The 16,740-nt window shown below is 40.7% G+C and overlaps 1 protein-coding gene across 1 annotated transcript in view; it reads right to left on the minus strand.

Annotated features, from left to right (window-relative positions):
- Positions 1 to 1,876: 1,876 nt before the first annotated feature.
- The window catches only part of LOC128358350 (transcription factor SOX-6-like), a 109,142-nt gene continuing 94,278 nt past the window's right edge, over positions 1,877 to 16,740 (minus strand). Inside the window, exons 11-15 of the mRNA XM_053318592.1 lie at positions 16,307 to 16,509; positions 9,179 to 9,287; positions 7,809 to 7,979; positions 5,562 to 5,775; positions 1,877 to 3,352 (exon numbers count right to left, since the gene is read on the minus strand). Coding sequence (XP_053174567.1) covers positions 3,004 to 3,352; positions 5,562 to 5,775; positions 7,809 to 7,979; positions 9,179 to 9,287; positions 16,307 to 16,509 — 1,046 coding nt within the window. The 3' untranslated portion in view covers positions 1,877 to 3,003. The remainder of the gene's footprint in view (positions 3,353 to 5,561; positions 5,776 to 7,808; positions 7,980 to 9,178; positions 9,288 to 16,306; positions 16,510 to 16,740) is intronic.

Raw genomic sequence — 16,740 nt, forward strand, 5'->3', positions numbered from 1 at the left:
ATAAAGACCAAGTGGAATAGCTCAACTTTGGAAACAGAAAGCCTTGTGTTGGAAATTATTAGATCTCTGGAAAGTAGGAGCACTATTCAGAGTAATGGAAACAAAAATTCATGCAGCATTACCTGTAACTTGTACACAGTGCTTTCACATGAAGAACACAATGGGTCCGAGTGCTTGACTTTCACAAGAAAAAACTCACTTGAAAAGCAATGATGAAGTGACAGGTTTGTAAGGAAAATCTCAAGTCTTTACTTTTTATTTATTTATTATTTTTTTGATTGTCTTTCTCACCAAGTTGTACTGACACTTTTTAGAGCCAAAGCTGGCTAATAAATACAATGAAATGTTAAAACGCACAATTGAATTTCAAATACAATACTCATCACAAAGTGTGTGTGTGACCAGGAAACGTGTGTTTTGCTTCTGCGGGTCACAACTGACAAGATCATGAGGTTACCTTTTTAAAGAGATCAGAGGTGATGTGACCCCTTTAGGCGGCACTAGAGCTGCGGCAACAAAATTTGTTTAAATAAATGAAATGTTTCTAAAGAAATGGCAATTTACTTGTGCCTTGCAAGTGCGAGGCTTCCTCCAAGAGTCCAAACATGTGACTTTTGACTGTCCTAATTTATCATGTTGAAAATCAAACAACAACTTCACATTAGTCAATACTAAAAAAAACAAAAAAAACATAGAATTTATATCCAGTGCTTAGGATCTGTATGACACTAACAGAAATGTCTATGTATGAGGCGAGCAGCAGCTCTTTTTTCCTGTGATGCAAGCAAAAACCAATGTTCAGTCCCAGCTTGTGAAGCTTTTTCCAAGTACAAACTGCCCGATATGTTGTGAAAAATGAAGTAAAAAGACATGTGAAATAGTGAAACAGAGCACCCAGAAACCACCTGAAGTCACAGGTGTTTGAAAAAGGAAAAACATGTTCAAATTGCAGAGTGTGGTGAAAAGAGACAAAAAAAACTCCTAATCTGACATTTGAGTAAAACAGAGAAAAAAGCTTGTACACCCAGCATGATGCCGACACTGGCCTGCACCGAAATGAAAGAGGAACATCTCGCTTCAGACTGTGGAAAAACTTGTGTGCTCTGACTGGGGTGGTTGACTTAGAAACTGATTGAGAATGATGCGTCTTTTTTTTCTCCCTCCATTCTTCTATTAATAATTTACTCGTCTTCAAAATATACACGCAACGTAGAAAAAGGTACCCTTTTTGAAATAACAGACCTATTAAACCCATTTTTTTTGTAACTATATAAATTCTTTTTGAAACACAAGTTTGGTGTCTCTTTCCCAAGTGATGCTGAGAAGACATTTAAAAATATCAACAAGCTAATAAAAATAGTAACATTTGTACATTTTTGTACCGATTCAAAACACAATGTAAAATACAGTGAAGGGATCCAGAATATTAGAAACTCTTATCCTACAGTAGGGTCATCCTGGGGCTTCTCCATCCCCTTTCCTATGATGTTAAATGAACAGAGCATGAGATACACTTTTAAGACTTGTCAATTCTTAAAGTGTCTGAGCAGATATTAAGCCGAAAATTGTCTATTTTACCTTCAACTTAAATGCTAAATGTTGGTATTACTTACTGCACAGTATGTGGAGACTTCAGAGTGTTTGGCCTTAAGGAACTATGGGCAATGTGGTTCATGAAAGCACCAGTGCAGTGGAATTGAAGAACAACCGCCTTCGATGCAGCTCTAGTAACTACGTCTCAGCGCCGTAGGGGCTTCCAGAGAGTGACACAAAGTGTGTGCGTGTATGTGTGTGTGTGTGTGTGTGTGTGTGTGTGTGTGTGTGTGTGTGTGTGTATGTGTGTGTGTGTGAGAGAGTGAGCAAGTGTAATGGATACACATCCTCTCTGAGCTCTGCCTGTGATTGAGCCAGGTGGGGAGCCTGCAGATAGCGAGTAGGAACTCATCTCATCAGATAGAAAAAGCTGATTGTGTAAGACTTTTTGCAGCATTGGAAGTTAAGACTACAACATCCCAAGTGAATGTGAATGTAGGTTTGGCACATTTGAAAAATTTGTAATAATAATAATAATAATAATAATAATCATAATAATAATAATAATAATATAATAATATTGTGATATAAGGGATATACCTCCCTTTATTTCATTGACAGTCTGAAAAGTCCTACCACTCTTTTTTTGTATGAAAACAAACAAAAACAAAAACAAAAACACATTCACAAGCTGGCACATCATACCTGAGCTGGGATATTAAAAAAAAAATCTAACAGTAATGTAATGTAAGCAGTTTGTCAGAAAAAAAAGATGTAGATGCACTGTACTCGTAAGAAACGAAAGTAAGACTATAAGATTACAAGAGCTAGGATTTATATTAAAACTTCTCAAATTTCAAGTTCTGACAGTCCAGAGTTTGTACAGGCAGTGACCTGTCAGAAAAAGTCTATAGAACAAAAACAAAAAAAAAGACAAAAAACACAAAAAAGTAAATACATGATAAAAACTAGATCACTCCTTAAACATTTAAGACCAAATAGCTGTTGAAGACCAATTCCTGATGCTTCAAAATCCATGCATGCTCTTTACAAACCACACAGCAATGTGTTCGTCGCTCATTTGTTCTTTGTCCCATTCTCTCATTCTCTCTCTCTCTCTCTCCTCTATCTCTTATTCGCTCCTGTTAAGATTGTCAAAGTGTCGGAAACTTAAGTTCATAGTTTGCTGGATGTCCTCTGTAAATGTCTGTTCAGGTTGCGTTCCTGGGTCAGATTTTCCCATCAGCCCTCTTCTTCAAATGGACGTCCGTCAACATACTGTTCAAAAACTCTCTCTGAGCATGTCCACTGAGTTTGAATCCTGTCTGGGCATGCTCAGTGCATCACGCAGCATGTCCAGAAAGTATGCCTGAAGGTCTCTGTAATAAACTGTGTTCTTAAAAAGTGTCTCTGAGTATAACGGGAGGTTTTTTATTTTTCAATTTTTTACAACTGACACCCTGAGAGCCCTCAGTTGGCACTGACGGCCTCCCGTGTCTCGTGGTCGCTGCTATAGTCTGACTTGGGCTCATCCTCAAAATCCTCGTACATGTCCATGTCGTCGTCTCCGTTAGTGGGGTCGCTGGGCATATCCAAGGCGCTGACCCCACCGCCATTGCCACCTACGCAGCCGCCGGGCTCAGACTTCATCCCATACGTGCTCTGAATGACGGGGATGGCTGGCTCAGGGCTGGCTGAGTTGCTGGAGCAGTCTGAGGTCAGGTGTGGGGACGGCGTGGCTGTTGTTGCCATGGTTATGGCGCCCGGGTAGACTCCTACGCCACCTGCACTGTTGCCAAGAGGAATCGGGGGCTGAGGCCTGCGAAACAGGCAAAGAAAGGGAGGAGTTGAATGGATCTATAAACAATAAACCACTGTGCCATACATGACATAACATAGGATGAATATAAATAATGGATTATTAAATACAGAAATTAAAAATTGTAACATTAAAACAAATTCAGTTTTTGTTTTATTAATGAAGAAATATTTTGATGACAGCAACAGAGAACGTATCAGCTACTGGATACTGTTCAGGGTGGACAGATTGGTGTTTGATCAGATACGTATTCATTATAACCTCCTTTGAACAAACTGCTTTGAACAAAACATTAATTCTGAGACCACTTAAGTTAAACAGCAACGCTTCTCATCTGGTCGGGCAAGTCCTAACACACAGCTTTCCCCCTGCCAGCTCACAGCAGAGTCAGCTAAATAACCTGTTAAGATATAGATGGAATGAGGGTAAACGTACATCACTCAAAGAGGCCCTCTGGCTCCTCAAATGAGCCACATAAAGCAGGAAAATTGCTGTCACTTTTCTCACCTAACAGTTTTCTCTCCTCTGTCTACTGAAACAATTACCGCCATACACTCTGACAGACTCATTTTCACATTAAACACTTTAAAACAACACTGGTTTCGTTATACGGAATGTGCCAGAAACTGGTTGTATTGACTGGCTCCCAGTAGCTATTTGATTTAGCTATGATTGAAAGTCCAGGCCTGGAGAATCATAGGCTTCTTTCTGCATTCGCTTGACCACACACAGTAAATGTGGCATTCAGCCTGTGACGTCTGACTCGCTCTCATTCCCTCTCAAACATCTGCTTACATTTCATATTCCACTATGTCTGTCTGTGTCCAATTTCACTGCCCGCAAGCGCCCAGCATTGTCCTAATTTAATAAATGACAAGCTATTAAAAGTCGCTCCTATTCAAAGCCGTGGCCTCTGGTAAATCCATCTCAAACACAGGCCACTGTGATGGCTTTAAACACATCCATGGCTGGTTCTTATTATGACAATGCCACTGCTTTTCCCTTCGCTGCACTGACTTCACTCTAAACAAGACTAGGTGAAAACTTAGTATATTGCTGGATGTGTATGAAACGCTGGAGGGCTTTTGAATTGAAACAATGGATATAGAAGTGGTGACACGTGGCAACCGAGCCCCCAAGAAGTGTGATGGACTTTGACTAAAGCCAATTTGACAGATAGGGCCTTTCTCAATATCAAGTACACCAAGTTTGGACATGCGTTAATACTAGTTAAGACTACTAAAGCAAGTTCGACTCGGGTGTACAAACGTCCGAGGAGTGGAGGACCCAGTACCATCATTCTGCAGCTGGAGCTGTGACTAACATACAGTGAAAATTAAAACATCTTAATCTCCACCATTGCTGCCAGTTGGTGCGAAATGAATTCTGGGATACTTCAACTGACCAGTGGTGTAATTTCATCACCCAGTCATTCACTCAGTCAGTCGGTCAGTCAGTGACAGACAGTCACGTTTATAAGACTGGCCCTGCTGCTGCGGTCTAGCCAAAAATATAATGCTTTTCAGCGAATGTTTAAAGGATTTTGCAGATAGAAGTTCAACAGATTCCAAGAAGAAACCTTGTATAAAAGGTTCATAAACCCTGATGGTCCCTCCACAAACCTCTAACAAATGGATGTAGTTATGGATGTTTTTATATTCATACTGAGACACATAAAAGAAAAAAAAGACCTCACATTAAGACCAAAAGAAAACAGCACAATTGTATTGTGAAATATCCACAAGTATGTTATGAAACAATAAGAAAATACATTTGATGATGATATATTTTCAGAGACAACTGCACAGGTCATGAGTGCAACTGTTCAAGTATCCTTAGCCCTCATGTGAGCCAGGGCTAGTGGCTACAAATACTTTATATACAAAATATATACTTACGTGGGATTTATGTTACAATGTAGGCTTTGAGACACTGTGGATTTATTATATTTTACACATGCAACTCATATGTTCAGAAAATCTTCTAAACTTCAGAAGAGAATTGAATAAATGTTGGAGACAGCAGCAGTTGCTTAATCTCTTGATTTTATCTCCACCCCCATCTATATTGATTTTTATGGCATTTACTTCACGCTGCCATTTAAAGCGTCTGGCATGCAAAGTAGCTTTACACAGCTTTAAAAATAACCAAATAAAGAAGGCTAATTGTATCATTGAGGTGCAACATCTCTCCTGGCACTGACACTCACCCCACAAAGAACTGCCTCATCTCCTGACGCCGTGACCGCATCATCTGCTTGTACTCCCCAATGCGCAGCTTCTTGCCGTCGATGATGCAGGTTCTCTTGGGCCGCGGCTTGTACTTGTAGTTGGGATACTTCTCCAAATGGATCTTGCTTAAGCGGGCCTGCTCCTCATAGTATGGCTGCTTCTCCTGGTTGGTCATGGCTTTCCAACGTGAGCCTGGAACAGATGGTGGAGATTTGAGTTTTGTCTTTATGTTAGTCCTAAAACATATTTGGCTTAATCCTTAAATACGTTATATGATTTTAGGGAGTGACAAAAAATTAGGAATTTTAGGGAGCGACTAAAAATAACTGATACTGTTTGTGATAAATTTGACATAATGAGCACTGAATCACTGATATGACAAGGCTTTTGCTACAGTTGCACATTGATTCAGTCATACAATAGAGTCATGGACCTTACCCTGTTATATATAAAAAACACTCCAGCATTCCCGGTGGTTTCTTAAGGTTGGAAGTTGTCATGTGAACAGACACCATCACATTTTTAACCAAGGAGGCTGTTTAAAATCAGGAGTGGATTACACTCTGCTCCCTCTTGGCTTAGTAAGAATGATATATTGTGTACTTCTTATTTTCCCCGGTAAGAGGACCTTCTGAACAAGTGGACAGGGCCATTATCACAGGAATGCAGCACATCTGCAAAGCACTTCGACAACTGATTATACACACTCCGCCTCGCTCCTCTGTTTATCAAGGTTTATCACAAACCAGTCTTGTACTTTTGTGACACAGGAAACAGTGAGGAGTCTTTTTTTAAACCTGCCACCCACTCCCAAAAGTCCAGCTGTGTTATTATGTTGGAGAGACACGCATTGTACACACGCAGAAACATACACATACACAATTGTGAACTCTGAGTCTGGTTTTTTTTTTTACTCAAAGGCTTGATACATTTTCTTAATGTTTCCTGCCCACACGATCTTACCGTTCACATCTGACTGTAAACAGGACTTTTAAAGCACCGTGATGATTCATTAAGGAGTTTAAATATCTCACTTCAATTTTTCATTCTGAAACCAAAAAGATACATCCTACAAATGGCGAACACAAAACGCCTCTTTTATCAGACTCTATTCAAAGCTCTGAGTCAGGAACACAGATTCACCAAGAAAAAGCAATTTGTTCACGTTGCTTCGGCGGAGCATTTACATTCACCGACCCTAGAGCTCTCTGGAGCCCTGTGCTGGACAGTGGAAGTCTTTAGAACGTTTCACGAACAACCGTTAAGCTCAGCGCCGTGTGAATGGCTATCTGTGTTGAGGTGGTTAGCATCAACACGGCTACTTTTTAACTGAATGCATCCATCACACTAGTCAGGCTGACACAGTAGAGCTCTGTGTGCGAAGTGTTCCAGGTTGAAAAACACACTAGTCCTTCTTATAGTCCGCAGCCTGTTGGTAAGAAACCCTGTGAACTGTAGCATATAGAGGCGGAGTAACCTAATGGCCACTCAACGTTTTGGGGGTCTTACCGCTTTTCATAAAAACATACCTAAATTTCTCAAGAAGACCAATTAGAAGTGATTTTCACATTTTCATCCCAATGCATCCAAAAGTTGATGCGTTCATGCAACAACTGATTGCGACAGAACAGCTCAGAAAATGGTGAACGTTAACCCTAACCCTATATATAAGTAGCTTGGCTCAGCACAAGACTTGATACAGGGGGGAATAGAGAACCATGCTCTGTCCATTACTAACAAAATCCTCCCATCAACACCTCTTAAGCCAACTCATTAACATCTTATTTATCCAGGCAGCCTGTTTCCAGTCTTTGTGCTAAGCTAAGCTAATCAGCAACATGTAGGTGGTATTACTTTTTGCATCTAACTCTCAGCAAGAAAGCAAATAAGTATATTTATCAAAATGTCAAGCTACAAATTAGCATTTTTAAAATTCTATTTTAATGTAGAGTTTTGTTTTATGGTTCTTTGTCATCTAATTTCTGCCATCATTAAATGATAAACACAAACAAATACATTTGTTTGTCAAGTCACTCTGACTACATAATAAGTAAATATTTTCACAAAGAGATAAGAAAATAAAGAAAATCCTCCAAAGAAGAGCAGTAATGTTCAAGGACTGAAAATCAGATAAAAGAAGGGAAAAAATTAAGGAGAAAGCCACGCCTGGAATTTGTAGGAGTTCAGGTTAAGTTCCTGTCAAAAATAAATCTGTATAATCTCACCTAGGATCTTGCTGATGTTGGAATTGTGCATGTCAGGGAAGGTCTGCAGGATCTTCCTCCTCTCGTCTTTGGCCCACACCATGAAGGCGTTCATGGGCCTCTTGATGTGCGGCTCGTTGTTGTTTCTGCCCCGCGCCTCCCTGAACACTCGTGCCTCGGTTATATTGTTGCCTGTGTGACACAAAGGAATAACATTTTCTACTGTGCACATTCATCTTTCATGCATACACCTTTCATACTTTCATTCCAGGAATTTAGTAGCAGTAACGATGAGCCCTTCCTGTTTGTTTCCATACCCTCCTGGGCCCCTTTTGCCTCCTTTGGGAGAGGATGTATAACAAAAGTAAAACAAAAGTCCGTAGGGGGTCTGGCTAGGATGCCCTCAACATGCTCATACACAAACTGTACACACTGTAGTCAGTCTGCTTCCGCCTGATACTATCTCATTGCCTATGCTCCTGTGTTTACTCCTCTCATTCTAAACTAAACCGTGATAAGCACTCCTCAACCCCTCATCGCCTGTAAACAGTGGGGCTTTATGGGAAACAGGTGGGTTGGGAGAGAAAGACTTCAACACCAATTCAGTCCTTAAACTACCCAATGAAGATTGTGGTTATAGTATTTGGAATTTATTAAAATAATGCATAATAGACAAAATGATTTTCTATTATCATTCATTAAGATTTTAGGAGTACTTATACATCCAATACTTGGTTAACTGTTAACCACAAGAAGCTTGCTGCCCGTCCTCTACAGCTTTTGTTTGCATACTTGTACTGGGTGGAATCTTGTGTCACAAACACTAATTGTGGAGAAAGGGAGGAAGATTCAGCCTCTTGTCATGTACTGTACTTGTGGGAATAATAACAGTGTAAAAATCTTTCAAGAGCGTAAAATGTTGACATTGAACACTGTTTAGTTGTTGAGGCAGTCCTTCACTGTTGCTTCCCAGAGAGCACAATAAATATTTGTATTTGCTGAATACCTGCATGTTCAGGCTTTCTGGCAGATTCCTTTTTCTTCACTGTGGAGTTCTGATATATGAGGCCCCCAGAAGTGGCGCCTCTTCTAGGAGGGGCCCCTGGAGTTATGGGTCACTGGTATCAATTTAGTCTGAACAGGATGTGACTGCTTCTACCTGAGACTCTGCTTCTCACAACTCCTGAAACTCCCTCATTTATTTTCCCCTGTAGTCTTCCACTTTCCTTCCTGTTTTTGTGCATCTAGATTACGCTTTAAGCTACCAAAGTGATGAATGCACGATACTAAAAGTAAGTAAAACTCCCTAAATCTAGCAAGGCCAGCGCTAACTGACAGTAAAGGGAGGGCGGAAGTTAAAGGAGAGATAAAGACAGAACACAGCAGCTTACCATCCAGATCTTCTGGTCTCGTCAGGTCAATTACTCGATGGACCATCTTCCCAGCATCCTCCCCGAGCTTCCCCAGGTGCTGGCTCAGCGTCTCATAGTGCAGCCGCTCCTGCAATGCAAGACGAGGTATGAAAAGTTATTCAAAGCAAGCCGCACATTTTAGTACAAATGGAGCATTGCTGAAGTTTGAGAAATGTGGAATGAGCTGTCAAGAAATAAATTCTCAGTTCCTGTTCAGATCGTATTATCTAACGTCTGGATCAAGTTCCTGTGTATGTTCTGGCATGATTTAAATTGGGTAACTACGGATGAGTTTGATGGCAATGACAATAAAACAAATTGCTGGGATGGAAGAGAGTCAAACACAACATTGGGCAACACTGGGCAACTTGTTTTGTTTTGTTTTGTTTAATCTGAGAAGTCATGAAGTTGGTTATGTGATAAGCTAATAGACAAGTCAGAACCCCTTCCAGGTCATGCTAATCACCAGCATCTTCCCCAACCGCCAATCATGCACTCTCTCTTATTCTGCTTTCTTTCCTGCCACTCCACTTCTGAGACAAATAACTTCTACAAGCAGCCTGCCTTGGGGCCTTTCAGCTAAAATTACCCCACCACGCTCCCAAACTGCGGTGGAAAACATCGAACCCTCCGTACAGCTACCGCATATCCACACTACTCCTCTCCTCTTCTCTCTTCTCCTCTGCCCCCCCCCTCTACCCCTCCCTCCCTCCCTCCCTCCCTCTCCTCCTTTTTCTGGTGACAGAGGCATTTTGTTTGACGCAAGAAATGGTTGCCGGGTGAAGTCATGCCGCGGTAGCCGCTGGCAGAGTTGGTGGAACTTAGGGGCCAGCGTGTATGTGTGCATATGTGCATGTGTGTGTGTGTGCGTGTGTGTGTGTGTGTGTAGATGAGGAGTCGGCGCGGGCCAATGTCAGCACTACGGCAGGGCTGTAATCAGGCCCACCGCAGAACATGTGCCTGGGCAGTGCCATGCTCACCGCAGGAAGCAACCGCCTAACAAAGGACTAAAGAAAAGAGAGAAAGAGGGAAAGACAGAGAGGGATAGAAAGAAGAAAGAGGAGGAGTAGAATGGAAAACCAGTCCAGAAACAAGAATAAGGCCTCGGACCTACTGAGAACTAAACAAAAAACCCTGCAGGAAAACGATCAATGCTCATGGTGATGCTTGAGAGTCAAATGGTGCCGCTTTGTTGCTGAAAGCTGACATGGAATCATTTTGTTGTTCTGATTTCATCGCTAAACCTCCTCAGTAGTCAGACATGCACAAATGTTTCTAGTAGAAGGGCGGAGACCGATGGAAAACTAATTCAGAGTGGAGTCAAGGTTTTGGAAAATGGACTAGGACAGCATCAATAGAGGTAGACTGATCCAAAGTGAAGATTAACAGCAGACCTGGGTTAAAATTTGCAAATATTCCCTGCGGTTGGTCCACTTTTGGTCTACTTGAAAAGTTCTTGTGGCAAATGCAATAAGGAGCATTGCTTTGTTTAGTCAAGATTGAAATAGGTTTGGCTCGTGCGCTCGCTGGTTTGATACTGGACCGTTGCCTTTTGGAGCGGTGTTATAAACTTTTTTTTTTTTTTTTTACTTTTTCTTTTATGTGACTTCATTTATATTTTGTGCACTGTTTTATTTTTCACATTTTGAAATTCTTGTGTGTATGGCATCCCTGAAATTCTTCATTACAGTACAGACGGACCACATGGTTATAATAGTTGATGCTCAGGTAATTACAGTGAAATGAACTCATCAGTGGCATCATTGTAGCATCTGAATGGCTTTGATACAGTTAAACACATCCATCACGTTTGATATTACATTACTATTTAACACAGGTCTGAATTGGAGCAAAAAAAGCTGACTAACCAAAGACTAAATTAATTAAACATGATGAAGGACATGTGCAGGTGCAAAGATAAATTAACGCAAGCGGAAAATTGAGACTGACGACTAATTAAAAATATCACGTTAAATTACAGAGAGTGTAGGAATGAAGAACTCAACATTCACTTTATAACATTTAATCTGCACAAAAGACCAGACCAAAGCACTGGTACAGTATTTTACACACTATGTCTTTTACTGGGTCTTGAGCCCAATATTATTGCTGAATGTATATTTCTAAATTTAAGAGACACCCGACTCTTTTTGTTCCGCCTGGTCTCTCCTCTTCTTGGCGTTAGCATCTCTCCAGCGTTGCTAGGGTAACACTCTAAACATTGCTTTTTTTTTTTTTTTCAATCCACACCGTATTGAGCTCATTACCACAGTTACAACTCGCCTACCGCCAGCACGGCCTGCCTCCAGCTGACCCGCAACCGTTTACTGTCTCCTCCCGGACCAATCAAGTTTGGCAACCTTCTCAGCCCCCCTCCCAGCGTTCCCTCTCTCTCCTCCTATTTTCTTCATCTTTCATTCTCTCTCTCCTTCTCCAGACTTGCTGTGTGTCGATAGAGCTGTCAGTCAGCTCTGTTCTGTTTTTTTCCCCCTCCTCCTCCTCCCCTCCTCCTCCTTTTCACCATTCCTCCTATTCATAGCCCTTTTACACTCCACCACCAGCCCTCCACCCCTTGAGGCTCCAACCCCAAAGAAGTAGACACTCAACAGTCTATTTGCAGGTGCCAGACTCAGCTTTGTAGTATACATTATTATAATGTATATCATTCAGGCTTCAAATACTGCAACATTATGTCGACCTTTAATCAAGACTTGGAACTGTCTGAGCTGCCGGTTTCATAGGCTCGTTTCCTCAAAAGACCAAACTCATCAACGGAGCCAATATAAACTTCTATACAACCGTTTCTTCCCTCTTCACTTCCTTCCAGACACAAAGACTGCAAGCATGTTGACTGACTTTATTTAACAGGGCACAGATAAAAGCTATTATGCTATACATTTAGAGACCTGGTAAATTTAAAAACTGTCAAAAAAAAGTTGAAAATTTAATAATTACTTTCTGTAGTATTCAAAAGTTCAGATGAAAGAGGAGTGGACTAAAAAGGGATGTATTTTAGTTAAAGGAGTGAATCAAATAAACATTGTAGTGGAAAATAACAAGAATTTGTAGCAGAACTTGCAATTTTACAAAATGTTAATAACAATTTATTAAATAAATATACAATGTATGATTCATAAACACTGATTTGGTGTTTGTGTAGTTAGGACAAAAATAACTTTTGCTCACTCGGACTTTTGATTGCAATTTGTTTTGTAAGAAGAGGCTCTGGCTTCAGCCTTCACCTATTTCTGTCAGTGTGGTTATGTGTTGCTTTGTTGTCTATACTAATTTTTAAAGGATTCAAATGCTTTATTAAATTAATTATGAGTTTAAATGAATGGAGTTTTATTATTATTACATTTAATACAAACTGATTAATCTCCAAGCTCACTTTTGGCATGGCAGCACAGGGATCCACTAGTTTTTACACATCCAGAAGACAAACACTAGAATTACCCATCATTCAATGCTTGCAATTATGCTGCTAAATGATTGTGTGTATAACCAGCATAATCCAAAGTAAGAAAACAGATCTCAGTGCAATAAAATCTGTTTGTGTTCATTCTTATGTGGCCTGTAGATTTACCTGCACTCAGTCTGGCATTGCCTACCGCATTCACCTCCTATGGAAACAGGAAAAGCAGTAGCCCTCCTTGGCTTTTTGATTAACCTCACCAATCTCCTCTGCAAGAATGTCATCTGTGTGAGACAACATTCTCGTTAAATCTAAAGCCGCTGTTCTCATTTTATACTCTAAAGATAGACCCTGAGAGAACAATCTATCAGGGACACATGGTTAATTTAGGGGATTTCAACTAAAACATGTAACCTAAGTAATGTGCCAATCTCTCAAAGACATGGTGTTTTCCTTTAAGTGGGCTTAGGGAGTGTTTTGTGACTGTTTAGATTTTTTAAAAAGTGCACACAGTCAGACACACACACACACACAGACACATGCATACATGCACACGCCCACACGGTCATACACAGTGGCTATTTCAGTGAGCTTTGGCAGCCACAGGCCAGCTGGAAGCAACGTAAGCGTAAGGTGATACTCAACAATGCCACTAACTGGCCAGGCCTCTCGTCTGTACACCAGCTATAATGACATTAACATGGCCAAGATCAGTGGAGAGCCAGGACACACACACACACACACACACACACACACACACACACACACAAAGGAGACCAAGATCACGTTCAGCTAGGGAAATGTCTATGTCTTCTATGTTTGAAATGAATGCTTTGGGACGAAAATACACAAACAGAAAGCAGCATAAACACAAACACACACTCAGACGTCACACCGACGTCTCCCACTGAGTCAAATCAGCGTAGGCAATAAATAGCTCAACATTCAACATTACACTGAGTTACCATTTACAGCAGTTGTCTCACTCCCTCCAAAGGAGCCCAATACGCTGTGTTAGTACAATGTCATAAAACAAAAAGGCTTGGGCAGAACTTCAAAGTTTCAAAGGGGAGGATTTGAGTAACAAATTTATTCGATGAACAGAAAACAACACACAAATCCAAGGTAAAGAAAAAGAGCTGGTCTCGTTGCCTCCCGAGGTGGAACGGTTGAGTCACACTTGCAGTATCCAGCAAGTTCCATCCATGAATTGTTTAAGACAGAGCAAAGCCTTTGAGCGCCTCAGAAAAACACACACACACACACACACACACACACACACACACATACACACACACACACTTCTCCATCCCAAAGAAAAAAATATGTATTTAAAGCTAAGAGAAAGAGTCTTTGAGCTGCTGTTGTTAGGTAACGAATAACAAACTGACAACAAACATAAGGCCCGCTGTCGTCCTTGAACCGGAAACAATTACTTTGAGACTTTCCAAATGAGAATTTTATTAGAACGCATGGAGCTATAAACCAAATTACTGCATTGCTTTGGTTTTGTTCTTATAAAGTTGGAAAATATAGAGCTCGCAAAGCACATAACACTCTCCCTGCAATATACTCACCTTAATGTGCGATCATTTCAAAGTTAACTTTTAAAAAGCTCTTTTAAGCACAGCAACTTATTTAGGCACGTTGGTATGGTATTTTTATTTATTTATTGCCAGACCTGCAGTAGACAACTCACATTAAATCTTAATAAACAATTTATTAGTAAAGGCTGTTGTATAATTTATATTTATGAGTTTCTTGGTGTTTACTAGTATAATGACTTATAAAAAAAATCAACTTGGGACTGAGGATAAGTACAGCAAAGATATATTTTGCCAGATTTCGGATGTTTTCCTCCTGAAGATGCAAAGCAAACAAGTCCAAAAAAAAATCAAAACAGCCTATCCTTGGAGTGCACCAATCATGACCTACTTGGGGTTGTTGGGTTCAAAGTCTCCACCCCTAAAATATTCATGAGTTTTCCTCTCCTCCTCCTTCTCCTCATCCTTGCAAGCAACATGGGATCAATTGCGCAGGAGAGTCGGTCTAATCATGTTTCCTATATTACTGAATGTCTGATCCCTGGAATCTGTGATTGGCTGATCAGACTGATTGAAGATGTTTTTTTTGGAATATGGCTCTCCCTGTGGATATGAGATCCTGGTACAAAGGCTCTGTCTTCTTCAGCCCAACAGGGGAGAGGTGAGTGGGTGGTGGAGGTGAGCATGGGGTGGAGTGTCCCTTGCAGGAGAAAGGCCCTTTAATTGGGCTAAAACCCTGAGGCCGGGATCCCCCCTTCAGGGCAAGTGGAGAGCTGTACTCCATTATACACACACATACAGACACACACACATACACACACACACACACACATACACACACACTAATGTTAACACCATCTCCTCTCCAAAAAAACACCCACTCAGTCTCAGTGAAGGCAAGCACACAAACACACACTCACACGCCAAAACCATCACTTGTCATTGGCCCAGCTGCTCCCTCTTCAAAGCTGTTGGCTTCTGGGTGGCCACGGAGATGAGAGGAGAAAAGAGAAGTTCTCAAGAGCTGCAGCCCCAGCCAAACGACAGCAAATATCATCCCTGAATATTCTTCTGAATCGTACTCGAGCAGAGAAGAAGCCTTGAACACCCGGCCAATAAAATATTGGAGAAAATGTGACACAGAAGCAAGGAGTTTGGAGCTCTACAGAGGTGTGTGTGTGTGTGTGTGTGTGTGTGTGTGTGTATGAAGGAGAAAAAGAGAATATACTGTAACATGGATTTGAATGGCATCGCTCATTCTAATCATTTCCTTTCTGCATCCACTTTTTCTGTTGGCAGTGGTAGAAGAGGTATTAATATCTTCTATTGAAACAAAAGTACCATTTTACCATATGGTAAAAGTACTCAGTTACAACTAGAAGTCCTAAATTCAAAACTTTTACTTGAGTAAAAATGTGTGTTGTGTCGTATGTGCTCATGCATTTGGGCTCAAGGAGGAGTGATATCAACTTCCTGAGGAAATGAAAAGAGGCTTTATGGATTAATAATCTCAAAAGCTTGTGAGAAGATTTAGCAGTTTTTTATAGTTATTTAATAAAAGAGGGTTTTGTCGTTGTGCTTTTGGATTGTCCTTTGTGCAGCATCTTTTAGAAGCTGGTCAACTATGTGTCTTTCATCTTTATTGGCTATCTGATAAAGACTCATTCTGTAAAACACCTGGATGAAAAGTCGCTTGGAGCTAGTCAATTACTGTCAGTGAGTTATTTATTTACACTCAAATCAAAGTATAAAATTACAGTGAGCTACATATACTTTTTATGTAGAACATTTTATTAGCTAGTGTTTTTTTTAATTAACATTTAAGGAGCATTTTACAGTTCTACCTGATCTGGGTAGACCTAACTTTAATATTTTTAGACAGTTAAATACAATGGAAAAACTCCAGTAGCAGTACCTTGAAATAGTACAGTCATTACAGTCAATGTTCTTTGTCACTTTCCTTCACTGTGTGTTGATTTGTCAAATGTACTTGCTGTAATATGTATCTCTCCATCATAATTTGTTCTTCAAAGAAAAGAAAAATGCCTTTGAAAACTGCATTTAGACCGTTTGATTCTTATAAATCTTATCAGCGTGTCTGTGTATCTTCATATTTAGAACCGCACGTGATCTGTCAGTCTCTCTAACCTTGTTGCCGTTGTTGAGGCTCATGCTGCTGAGGGCGGACAGTTTGGCCTCCAGGCTATGGTGTCCCGGCTGCTGCTGCTGCTGCTGTTGGTGGAGCTGCTCCCTCTGGATCTGCTCCCTCATGCTCCTGGCCTCCTGGATGGCCTTCATCACGGCGTCCTGGTCCCCGAACAGCGCTGTGGAGTTCAGGCTGGAGAGGATGTCTGGAGGGAGGAGGACAGGAAAGGAAAGAAAAATAACTTAGACTAAAAAGAAAAGTTTGAGAAAAGCTCTGTATGGCACCGTAGTAAAATACTTTTACAAAAAAGTTCCACATTTACTGTTATTCTCCAAGTGTGACAGTCCAAAATAGTTCATTGGAAAAAGATATTATTTTAGTAGTATTTTTTTATGTGCTTATTTCAGCCAACCAAAAGGTTTTGGGTCAGATGCTA

The sequence above is a fragment of the Scomber japonicus genome, chromosome 5, assembly GCF_027409825.1.
Source record: "Scomber japonicus isolate fScoJap1 chromosome 5, fScoJap1.pri, whole genome shotgun sequence".
In the NCBI taxonomy this organism is placed as follows: domain Eukaryota; kingdom Metazoa; phylum Chordata; class Actinopteri; order Scombriformes; family Scombridae; genus Scomber; species Scomber japonicus.